The 11,892-nt window shown below is 51.5% G+C and overlaps 1 protein-coding gene across 2 annotated transcripts in view; it reads left to right on the top strand.

The window, feature by feature from the left end:
- Trmt44 (tRNA methyltransferase 44 homolog) overlaps nucleotides 1-10,760 on the top strand; it is a 20,437-nt gene extending 9,677 nt beyond the window's left edge. For both annotated transcript variants that reach the window (XM_050141167.1, XM_050141168.1), the window contains exons 7-11: nucleotides 1,867-1,973; nucleotides 3,542-3,725; nucleotides 4,609-5,038; nucleotides 6,991-7,107; nucleotides 9,938-10,760. In XM_050141167.1, coding sequence (XP_049997124.1) covers nucleotides 1,867-1,973; nucleotides 3,542-3,725; nucleotides 4,609-5,038; nucleotides 6,991-7,107; nucleotides 9,938-10,167 — 1,068 coding nt within the window. In that variant the 3' untranslated portion in view covers nucleotides 10,168-10,760. The remainder of the gene's footprint in view (nucleotides 1-1,866; nucleotides 1,974-3,541; nucleotides 3,726-4,608; nucleotides 5,039-6,990; nucleotides 7,108-9,937) is intronic.
- Nucleotides 10,761-11,892: the final 1,132 nt, after the last annotated feature.

The raw sequence follows: 11,892 nt of genomic DNA on the forward strand, positions 1-11,892 counted from the left end.
CCCCCCCCCCCCCCCGCCACCCGTTGGTTGTGTTAACTGGCCCCTTCTTTTCTCGTCCCTTGATGTCTTGATGTTTTCACTCCTCCATCCTCCTCAGATTTCTCCTGTTTATTCTCTTTACCTGCCAGCCCCGCCTATCTCTTCTCCTAGCTATTGGCTATTCAGCTCTTTATTAGACCAATCAGGTGTTTTAAACAGGTAAAATAGCACAGATTCACAGTTAAACAAATGCAACACATCTTTGCATCATTAAACAGATGTTCCTCAGCCTAAACAAATGTAACACATCTTAAATTAATATTCTTCAATAGTCTACAGAGTGAATTCTTGGCCAGCTAGTGCTAAATAGTGAGACCTTGTGTCCAAAAAGAAAGATGCTTTTAGCGTCTCGAATTTGAGGACTGTTGGTCAGCTGGCAGGTGCATAGGGAGCCCTTCAGGTGGATGTGCGGTCCATAGATCCTCATGGTTGGTGCCTAAGACTCTGAATTATGTGTGAGGCTGATAATCCACAGGAGTGATGTAGCAGAGTCAGCATCCCTGTGTCCTCAGTCGGGTCTTGACCCTCTGCTTGGAATGAACTTCAAACTGTCCCATTAGTAAGTCCTAACTGAAGGAGCGGCTGGTTGGTGTGAGGAGCTTTTAGGAAATGTATAGAAGTTTGAGCTGTTTATTAGGGGTCCCCAGCACCTGACTCAGGAATCCCTTCTAGTCCCAGTGCCAACACTGCTGGTTCTAGTGTTGAGTATTTCAGTGGAAGTCAGCTGCGTTTCTGTTGCACTTTCTGCCTGAGCTGTGTACTGCTGGTGTATTTCCCAGTGAGTTTGTTTCTAGCTGCATTTGTATGGTGTCTGTGGTAGCTCTGCCTAGAATCCCATCCATCTTGACTTAAGCTTCTTTCTACCCCTGTTCAGTGCAAGTGTGTTTAGAATTCCTTGTTAATATGTTGCCGTGATGATCTCAGATTGTCTTAAGTTTGCGCATCAAACAAGATGGTTGCAATTTGCTATATTCAGAAGGCCTTATGTGAAGCAAGTCTGGCTGTTTCCAGGGCAGTGTAGCCTGGTAATGGCAACCCAAAGTATAAATAAGCTCTTGATTCATGAAGAGACAAGTGGGAAGGTTTACATGTAGAGTGAGTGCAATGATAATAAATGTTGCTAAAGGCTTGTTTTCCTTTGTGGCGATGCACTTGGCAATTGGCCAATTGTACATTCAGTGTCTCAGCGTCTGTGTAAACAGCACCACAGTTGTAACGCTTCTACTGTGAGGCCTGCCGAGGCCTGCCGTAGGGAGCTAACAGTCCTATTGTGAGGACTGGTGTAGAGCAGTGCTGGAGAGGCAGGCATGGTCAGAGTTCTACTCCATCCCCTGGGGTCCATCCTGCACCATCTCAAGTTGTGATGTACCTCCTTCTTCAGTCAGTTCTCTAAGATGTCACTCAGTAATTCGAGACTGGCTTCTGACCTCCAGGAAGGGTGACGTGCAGAAACTCAGAAGGCAGGTGGGTGAGATGTCACTGCTGAGAGTTCACTGACCATAGTGACAGAATAGCCCAGAACTGAGCAGACTTCATGTCCTCTTCTTAGAGGGGACCAGTCGTCAGCTGTCTCTCTGTTGGTTGCTTTCTGTGTTTATGCAGGAAACAAGTTTTTGTCATCACCCAGAAAAGTGCTCTTTTGGGGGACCCCAAAAGTTGCCAGGGATTTGTGTCCCTGGAGACCAACTATGGGCAGGACAGTCACCTCCTCCTCATAGTAAGCTGTGCACCGTGGAGGCCTAGGAGGATCAGTGTAGGTGGACTATGAGTCATGGCTGAGCTTCTGGCAGACGTACTGACTGCTTCCTCTCCTGTGACATTCTTAAGGAAGGTTCCATCATCCCGAGTGACAAGACCCTGTTCCCTGGTGTTGATTGGCTGATTGGTAACCATTCTGATGAGCTCACTCCCTGGATCCCCGTCATTGCAGCCAGGTGAGTAGGAAAGGCAGGTGGCTGTTTTTTCCTGTGCACTGATGTCCACGATGGCGGCCCCTAGTCACTGTGGCAGTGCGGCATCTGACAGGGTAACTTAGAGCGTTGAAGTGACGGTAGCGTAGCTATATTGAGTAAATTTAAATCTACCTGCTTTTCTTTTGAAACTGTGGCTACTAGAAGTCCTAAGCCACACACGTGTTTCCTCTTGTGCTCTGTCAGCCAACACTGATCCCAGTTACATCATCTTACGGATTTCTGTCCCATGTTCATAGGTGTGCACCTTTTTTGGAAAGTATGCTGGTTTTAGAGGGTTTGACTTCCTTAGACAGATCCGCTGCACACTTAGACAACACTTTGTAGAGTCTGAAACACTGCCAGTGCCTTCAGCCCCGCCTCTCTTAGTCTTCCATCAGGGCCTCTCCCCACCAGGACTCTGAGCTGTTTGTGCTCCGAACTCCACTCCAGGTCAAGTCTGAAACTTACCTTTGCTGTCCTGTCTTGAAATCCACATTTTTTTTTTCTTTTTCAAGATAGGATTTCTCTGTAGCTTTAAAGCCTGTCCTGGAATTCACTCTGTAGACCAGGCTGGCCTTGCACTCACAGAGATCCACCTGTCTCTGCCTCCCGAGGGCTGGGGTTAAAGGCATGCGCTGCCACCACCCAGCTGCTGTCCTCCCTTATTTTCTGATTGCTACCTGAAGTTCCAGCTCTAGAAAGCTGATGCCACAGTGGGCCAGAGTAACTACACAGGAAACTTATTTTTTATTAATTCAGTTTCTGTTTTGTTGAAAGATACAATGTGCTGAATGGATTTTAGAGATTTGTGGGAAACGATTCGGTGTGGTGACTATGCCTGTAACCCCAGTACGTTGAAGGTGGAGACAAAAGTTAGGAGTAAATGGTGCATTTGAGTGCATTTGCATCTGCGCCACACGAGACCTTTTGGCCTTAAAAAAGTAGATAAGAAAGACCCATTACTTTAGATGTCAGAATACCAGAAGCAGCTTAGGTACTTGACCTTCTGCTGCTTGTGCATGCTGTGATGTGCCTACTTATCTGGGTCTCTGTGCTGGGTTCCTCAGGTCTTGCTGGGTCTGTGCTGGGTTCCTCAGATCTTCCTGGGTCTCTGCAGGGTTCCTCAGATTTTCCTGGGTCTCTATGCAGGGTTCCTCGAATTTTCCTGGGTCTGTATGCAGGGTTCCTCAGATCTTCCTGGGTCTCTATGCAGGTTTCCTTGGATCTTCCTAGGTCTCTGTAAAGGGCTCCTTGGGTCTTCCTGGGTCTGTGCTGGGCTCTTCGGGTCTTCCTGGGTCTGTGCTGGGCTCTTCGGGTCTTCCTGGGTCTGTGCTGGGCTCTTCGAGTCTTCCTGGGTGTGTTCTGGGTCCTCAGGTCTTCCTGAGTCTGTGCTGGGCTCCTCAGGTCTTCCTGAGTCTGTGCTGGGCTCCTCAGGTCTTCCTGAGTCTGTGCTGGGCTCCTCAGGTCTTCCTGAGTCTGTGCTGGGCTCCTTGGGTCTTCTTGGTCTGTGCTGGCCTCCTAAGGATTTCCTGGGTCTCCTCCTCCTCTAGGTCTTCCTACACCTGCCGTTTCTTCGTCCTGCCCTGCTGTTTCTTTGACTTTGTGGGGCGATACCACCGGCGGCAGAGCAGGAAGACACAGTACCGTGAGTACCTGGACTTCGTGCTGGAGGTGGGACTTTTCTGTGGCTTCCACATGCAGGAAGACTGCCTCAGGATTCCTTCTACCAAGCGGGTATGTGCCAGGGCAGGCGCAGGGCTGGGGAGTGTGTTCTGCTTGGGGCTCTTCCAGGCGTTTCCTTCAGAGCCCATCTTCAGGCCTGCACCTTTTTCCCAAGTGGCGTCATGCCAGCAAGTCTTGCTCCTCTGGGTTGGAGAAGGTTCAGTCTGGGGTGTCAGAGATCTGTGTTTGGCACCTGCCATTCCACTGCTCATCATGAAAACTAAGGAAGCTCATGCGGTTTCTGACCCAGTGTTACCATTGGGTAGTATGGGAGGTGCCCAGTCAGTGCTAGACAGCCACACAGCTGGTGAGGACCAAACACATCACATGCCCCGTTGCTCCAAACCCAGAGTACATGGCAGGACTGGGTGACCCTAATGGAATTCCGTTGGCCCCTTTTGCTGGTGTGCACTCTAACTCTGGAGTTAATGACCAGGGGAAAGTGTGGAGGAAGTTCCTTAGATGCTTTGGGTACCTGCATTGTTTCAGGTGTCATGCTGGCAGGTTAATATACAGCCTCATTCTTACACAGGTTCCCCAGGAACTTTCAGAGGTGAATTGTGTCACTCCTGGGGAAAGGCAGGCCTAATAAAGACCGTCTGAGTGAAGCATTTAACTAACTTACTCCTTCCATAGATCTGCACCCACATTCCTCACTAGGTTTTATTGTTGGCTTTTTTATTTATAAATCTTGTCTGTTGGTATCTGTTAAAAAAAATGGAATTCAGGGCTTAGGGTAGACCTCAGAGGGCAATGTTTCCCAATGTACAACCAAAAGGCCGAAATAGGATTTCTGTCTTCTTATAACTGATTTCTAAAACTTTGGTCTAAATTGTTATTTAGCACAAGCATGCTCCGTGAAGAATGTTGCGATATGATGTCTCTTCAAACACAGGTCTGCCTCATTGGAAAATCTAGAACATACCTGCCTTCTTCAGAGGTCTGGATGGATGAGCAGAGGACTCGGTACCTCCACAGCAGACAGGGTCACTCCCAGTGCCCGCCTGGTGAAGGATATACGCCTTCTGCACCCCAGGCAGCTGCCCACGATGCTGATCCCCAAGACAACCACAGGACCTGTGATGCTGGGGCTGAGTGCATGCCTGACGCCTTGGCTGCCGAGGGAGAAGTAGCCCCAGCCACAGGGCTCTGGATGCCTGGGTTCTGCCCCAGAGAAAAGGCCGAGCGTGTGAGGAATTGTGCTGCCCTCCCTCGAGACTTTATTGACCAAGTGGTTTTACAAGTGGCAAATTTGTTGTTAGATGGAAAGAACTTAACCACGGGGAGCTCTGAGGACGGGAGTCTGAAGACCTGGAATGAAGGAGGTAGGCCCTAACTTCCCGGGCAGACTCTCTAGCCAGCATGGGCTGTGGGTCTCTGTAGCTCAGCATCCCCGAGGATGAGAGTGAACAGCTGTCCATAGTTTAGGGAAGGAAGGTGGAGGCCAGAGCTGCTGGTGTTCTAGCCTTAGAAATGATGCCACCAGAGAACAGGTTGCCAAGTGTCAAAAGCCCTGCTCCCTTGAATGCAAATTCAATGTTTTCATTCATTGCAGTCCCTAAATATAAAACTGTTGCCATGGAAGAGACAGTTGCATCTGATTGCTCATTGGCTGGAACCTGCATATTAGAAACAGGGAAAGTAGGGTTGCTCTTACATTTAAAATTGAGGTTGTCAAAGCTTTCAACTGTACCCCTTGCTTCCACCTGTGACCACTAGAGGGTGGTATGGGGCCATCTGCTGACAAGAATCAGGGTTGCATCTGAAGCTGTGAATGTTGCCTAGTTCTCACTCTGCACAGGAGCAAGTGGCCCCTGGCATAGCCTAGAGCAGAATGGCTCCACTCTCATCCCCCATGCCACATCCTCATCTGAGCCTCTTGGGTCCAGGTTTCTTCCAAGTCACTCCCATATGTGACATGGCAGGACCTTCTTGTATGTTCTCCTTCAGAACTAACCAATCCTGGGAGGCCCTCTGGGCCACTGTCCAGAGTGGCCTTGACTCAGGTGCCATGTAACTTGAAGACCCAACAGTCTGTGGTTTGGGGCTAGCATCACTGTGTAGATGCTATGATGGGGTCCTTGCAAAGTGTTTCCCCAGAAGGTTGGAAAAACTCAGGGCAGTGCTGGAATGGTGCTATGGATGTGGAGGTTCCTGAGTGTTCTGTGCAGCAGGAGTCCTGGTTTAAGTGGGACGTGCTGGGAATTGGGGGACTGTTAGACGGTGCCTGGCATGGGAGCCCTGAGCTAGCTGGACCCTCTTCAGACCTAGGTCTAGAGACGGCTCTGGGGCCTAGATCTCATCCTGCCTGCTATCAGGTGAAGCACTAGGGTACCATACCTTTGTTGATGGGTGTCCGGAGGCCTAGGCTCGTTGGAGGCTCTCAGGTGCCCTTGGGTGAGAAGCATCTCTGTGAGAAGGGAATGGTCCCGGGCCTCTGAGCCCACAGACAGCCTCTCCCGCTCTGCCTGGTGGAGGCCTGGGCGTCTCACTCAGTAAGCCATTCTGGACACTGGGAAGGAGGCCCTCGGGTCTGATTTTAGCCTCCAGCTCTGCTGTGAGACCCAGATGAGCTGCAGTGTGGGGAGGTGACCCATTGTCACCTTAGGCAGAGTAGACTTCCTTGTCACAGGGTATCTGATGAGAGTGTTTTCAGGTGTATGCAGGGTTTTGAGCAGCATTGTGAGTGGGAGAGACCTCACTGTGATACCTGCGGTCCTCTGTCATACTGTTGTGAGTGGGAGCGACCTCACTGTGATATCTGTGGTCCTGTGTCACACTGTTGTGAGTGGGAGAGACCTCACAGTGATACCTGCGGTCCTGTGTCACACCTCTCACTCCAGCCCCCTGTGTGCCTACCAGCGTGGACAGTGCCCTGTAACGCTCTGATGACAGCTTGGCCAGGAGACACTGCTAAAGTCTTGCCTATTGGCCCTGCCTCCTCAACTCTGGGCTGTGTCTTGTTTGTATGGTACCAGGAATGTGGGGGTTGGGCCACTTTGTCAGGTGTTGGTAGACTGACTGGATGCTCAGCCTGCCCAGTGGAAGCAAGTGGTCCTGCGTGCTGGCACACTGTGTCACTGTGGCTGGGGTGACCTCTGCCCCTGTGTCCTGTGGTTATAGGATGTGGAGTCATTAAACTGTACACACAGGACCCTGCAGCTGCAGCACACACGGGACTTGAAGCTGCAGGATTGGGTTTGGCTTTGGGACCTGACAGTCTGTGCTGGCTACAGTTTGTAATCTGTGGTGTGTGCGGACACCTGCTTTTCCACAGGGAGCCTTTCCCTGGCAGAAGTGGCTGCAGAATTGAGCCCAGAGACCCTGCAGCAGCTGAAGCGGGAGTGTGGAGGCCTACAGACCCTGCTCAGGAATAACCATCAGGTGTTTGAAGGTAAAATCTATGAGGACACCATACACTGTCCATCCTGCTTGTCCCCAGCAGTTCCTCTCTGTGCATTCTGTAGAACTCTGCTTTTTGTCCCCAATGGCTGTGATACTTAGGTGCTACCTAGATGTTCATAAGAACCAAGTGGACAATATGGCGGCCCTGTGCCCACCCAGCCCATCACCAGCTTGTATCTTAGGGTGAGCCATGGCCATCATTCTCTCTAGGTATACTCCAACCTCGACTCAGGTTCCCTGTGTCTTGGTCCAGGTGGTCCTGTCTAGGATATGCCCTCCATTGCTTCTGTAATGCCTATTCCTCATACAGGGCTGGTAGGCCGGTACAGAGCTTGCTGGTTGCATCTTGTGTCAGTACAAGAACGTTTGTTCACCTCTGTTTCCTGCAGTAAGAAGCATGCGAAACTGTAGAGCCCGTCAGGCAGGTTGGGGACATGAGCCATCTCCTAGACTCTGCTTAATGCCTCCACCTTACTGGCCTAGCACAGGGACTTGGGACCCTTGAGTGACCCTCCTGGTAGACTAAGGCTCTGCTCCAACACCGGATTCCATAGCTCCAGAGAGAAAAGGGCCCGTTTCCACGGGTCGTGGCTGCATCCCTGCCCTGCGGGAGTGTTGAGTCTGAGGATGGGGAATGGAGTATGGCAGTGTCCACCCAGAGACCCAAGCTGTAGACAGTGCCATGAGGTCACGAGTGTGTAGAACTAGCACAAGTCAGGAAGAGCTGCAGGACCTTCCCGCAGGCCACTTCTGCTTCATGGAGTGTGTGTTTCCCTGACATAGCCCCCTGGAGGTGTTGCTGAAACCAAGAGCCCCCCCCCACACACACACGTCCAGATGAGCTTCCCAGTGCCTGAAATCTGTGCTTATTTACAAAACTTGAATCAGTTAAAATCCTACAGCCTCAGGGGCCTCCCTGTTTTCCATGTTTTCTTTGGTTTCATGAAGGACCATTGCTCCTGTCCGGTGTAAATATGTGTCTACGGGGTTAACCGCTTCTCTGTGAGTTCACTTCGGGGGACATTAGTTTTGGAATCACTTCTGAGTAGAAGTCTTAGAGATCATTGCCATGTGAGCATTCTCTTTGCAGTCATGCAGAAAGTATGTGCTGAAGCTGGGGCTTATCTCTGCATGGCGTTTAGTTTGAAGCTGATGTGACTCTGGGTCATCTGGAGGAGTGTGAGCTCCTGAGGAAGCAGCTTTCAGATAGATGGCTTAGGTCAGCTCGCGTGAACACTGCGTGTCCATGTCATGTCAGTATTGACTCCGCCTCGGCTCCACCCCTTCCAGGACTTGCTTGGCTGTCTCTTCCTGTCAGCTGGTGAATAGCCTCCTCATCTAGAGGACTTAGCCAAGGCTCCAATGAGTTGGTGACAGTCCAGGCCAGGCGAGCCCCTGGCACTGATGCTCCTGAAGACAGGGCACACCCTCAGTGCTCTTCCTGTTCCCTGGGTCCCAGCATGTTCTAGCCAGAGGCTGCTGTTGTCCAGCAGCTGATGAGTAGAGAATTCTCTGTTTCTCTGCAGTCCCACAAGCCCCCAGCAGGAGGCAGGAATGAGGGGGAAGACAGCAGAGTTGTTCCCATAATTCCAGTTCAAATTAGTAGCACATTTCCCAGAGGAGAGCTGTTGGTGGTCTGGCTTGAATGACTGGCATGTGCCCTGGAAGACTGGCCCTTTGGCACCTGACACCATCTTTCCCAGAGTGGTGGCTGTGGGGCCAACAGGGAGCTGCCTAGCATCCTGTGTAAACTGGGCACACTGGTAATGCCCTGCATACTAAATGTTGGACTCCTTGTGTGATTAGTGCTCCCTTTTGGGCTTTATACTTAAGACGGTCTTATCACATAACCTTGCAAATAGCAACCAGAAGTGTAGCTAGGCATGCTACTGGCTCATAGCCATTTGGGGAGGTTCTCCTGCTGGCCACTGTGTCCACAGAGAAGTCCTAAACCAGCATTGAGGGCAGGCTTCATGTCCACTGTGGCTTGGCCTCAGATTGCTTAAACATGTCAAAACTTCTGAAAGGGACAGGGACTCCTGGCCACTTGCAGTCAGATGTCCTCCTCCTTCTGGAAGATGCCTTTGAGGCTCCCCTGAGCACAGTTCAGAGAGTTCTGGGCCCACAGTCATTCGAGTTGTGTCCTGTGCTGCACTGGGGAGATCTGCTCTGGGAAACGTCTCTGAATGTCCTGAAGTGACCTTAACCTGGACTTTAGTCCAGGGAAGACCAACCTCAGCCCAAGGGAGGTGGTTGCATGTGATGTCACTTGACTCTGAGGGCTTCAAGCCTTCCCTGAAGATGAAACCCTCCCTGTATTCTAGGTACCATAAGGTCCTCTCAGGACTCATTACTCAGGTTTCCAAGGGAAATATTTATTCCCAGGATGCTGATGACAGCAGCCAGCCTCACTGGAGCCATACCACAGGGGACCCCAGAGCCGACAGGAAGCTGTGTTCACACACACACACTCAGCTCAGTTCTGGAGGTCACTGAGCCAGGCTCCCTCAATGAGGCACTTTTCCTCCTCCCGCCATGCTGGCTGCAGGTAGTTTTACAGCCCTGGGGAGGCCAGAAGGTTTGGTTGCTTTGGCCAAGTTTCACATGGAGCTGTTGGCTCCTGAAAATGAAGTGGCAGGGCAGTGGGCCACCTGGCCATTTCCTGACTAATGTGCCCCTTGCACCGGATCCTGTCCAGCAGGACTCATGACTAGAGGTCCTTACCTTGACCCTGCACCCCTCTGTCAAGACCCCCCACAAGGTGGTTCTTCTCAGTTTCTATACACTAATGACGTTCAGGCTTTCTGTTCTAAACTCAGTTCTGAATGGGCAAGTTCACATCCGTGACTGGCGGCGAGAGCTGCAGAGGGAGAAGCCTCCAGAAGCCAAGCGGAGCCTGCCTGTGGAGGTGTTCAAGACGCGCATCTGCTGGTTCTTCACTCACCATCCTGATGGCTGCGTGCTGCCTGCCGCCCGTTGCCCCTTTGCCCATGGGACTGAAGAACTGCGCCCGTCCCAAACCTCAAAGAAGCAGAAGCAGGCTCCCTGAGTCACTTCCTCAGTGGTCTCCAGCTGGTGACTCTGTGGGTCTTCTACCTGTCTCCCATGTCCTGATGACACCCTGTTGGGGTGAATTGACTTCGGTGTGACTGTCTGTGCATAGCTACTGTCAGTCACTGGCACACATCTCCAGGCTGCAGAGCCTGCTCAGCCCTTCTCAGACTGCTCAGATGCCAGAGCCACCGTGTCAGCTTCTGCATACAGACCTTCTCATTCTCAGGGCTGTGTGCCCAGGTTTCCTCTGCCTGGGAGCTTGCTGCAGGGTGGTCACAGGCTCCTACAAGCAGAGGCACAAGACTTTTCTCTGAGGCCATTATCAGAGTCCTAGAGAACAGCTTCCAAAGTCACACCCTGCCACCCTTGTTCCGAGGCATAACTCAGATGAACACTGCCTCATCCTTACCCTTCCCTTCGGCACCCTATCCCCACAAGTGTTTTACAGTTTTTCCTTTCAGAAAAAAATTATTTCCATTTAAATTTATTTTTGGTCTTACACAAAAAGTGGTACTCACTGCATCTCTGCTGAGTGTCCTGGGGACCAACCTCTGAAACTTGATATAGAAGTGTCCTGGTGTCATCTGAGCCAAGTGAATGACGTTGTTTATTCTCAGAGCTGAGGGCCCTGCAGCACCCTGGAGGAGCAGGGCAGCCACCGCGGGGTCTTGGTCCCAGCTGATGGGAGCCCACAGATTTGCTCCCACCTTTCTTTGCCAGTTTGGCAATCAACTCCAGAGCAGTGGTAGTGATCTGCACCCAAGCAATGTTGTCACCTCTGTCTTGGATGGGCTAGGCTGTGTGTCCTCAGTGACCAGGATTTGCTCAGAGTGGGGTGGGGGGTAGCCTCTGTTCTCATTGGCCCTGCCTGTAATTGCCTTTTCTCTCAGGTCCATAGGGGCCCAGAATCTGCAGGGCCCTCTCCCACCTGACCCTGCAGGTGCCTGAAGATTTAACCTTGGTCTCTAGTGTGTAGTGGCCAGGCTCCCATGGGCAGGGAGCTTGGCCTCCCTGGGATTTTCCTGGGCTCCATGTTAAGGCAGCTAGACTGAGAGGTGGGACAGCGTCTTATGTTTCCACTTTTTCTAGTTCTCAAAATCCCATGGTGAAGCCTGGCTTCTGGGCGAAGACTGCAGAAGCTCATTCAGAATGAGCTGTGGGCTCACTCCCATGACTGTTTAGTGAGGACAGCTTCCAGAAGGCCCTGCATGAGAGGAATGTGAGCAGGGTTAGGGACGTGTGCACGGAGGAGGAGGACTGTGCCTGTCTCTGGATAGCCCTGCTGCATTGGGCTTTCTGTTAAACCCATATTCTACCAGGTCAGTGATAGGACCAGAGGCACAAGTGAGCTCAGAAATGAAGAAATGCCCAAAGTCAGGATGCAGCGATGGCTGGTGAGCATGCATCCCAGGCTAATGCCGTGCAAGCACATGTGTGCATAAACAGGGTTTGTCTGGAGTGTGGCCAGCTTGGGTCCATTAAAGACATTTAGCTTCTGAGTCTTCAAAGTGGTCAAAGATGAGAGCTCAGCGTTGGAGGGGAGGGCTGCTGTGTTTGAGAGCACAGTAAGGGCCTGGGCATCGTCCCTGCACAGGTCAGCAAGGAGGGACCCTCAGGTGATTTGTCTTTCGCTGTGCAGCAGATGGCAATGAACCTGGGGCTTAGGACAGAACAATAGAGACAGGCACAGCTTTGGTGGGCCTTCGTGCTCAGGTCTCAG

Source organism: Alexandromys fortis, unplaced genomic scaffold (genome assembly GCF_014885135.2).
Source record: "Alexandromys fortis isolate MF-2015 unplaced genomic scaffold, M_Fortis_MF-2015_v1.1 scaffold_7, whole genome shotgun sequence".
In the NCBI taxonomy this organism is placed as follows: Eukaryota; Metazoa; Chordata; class Mammalia; order Rodentia; family Cricetidae; genus Alexandromys; species Alexandromys fortis.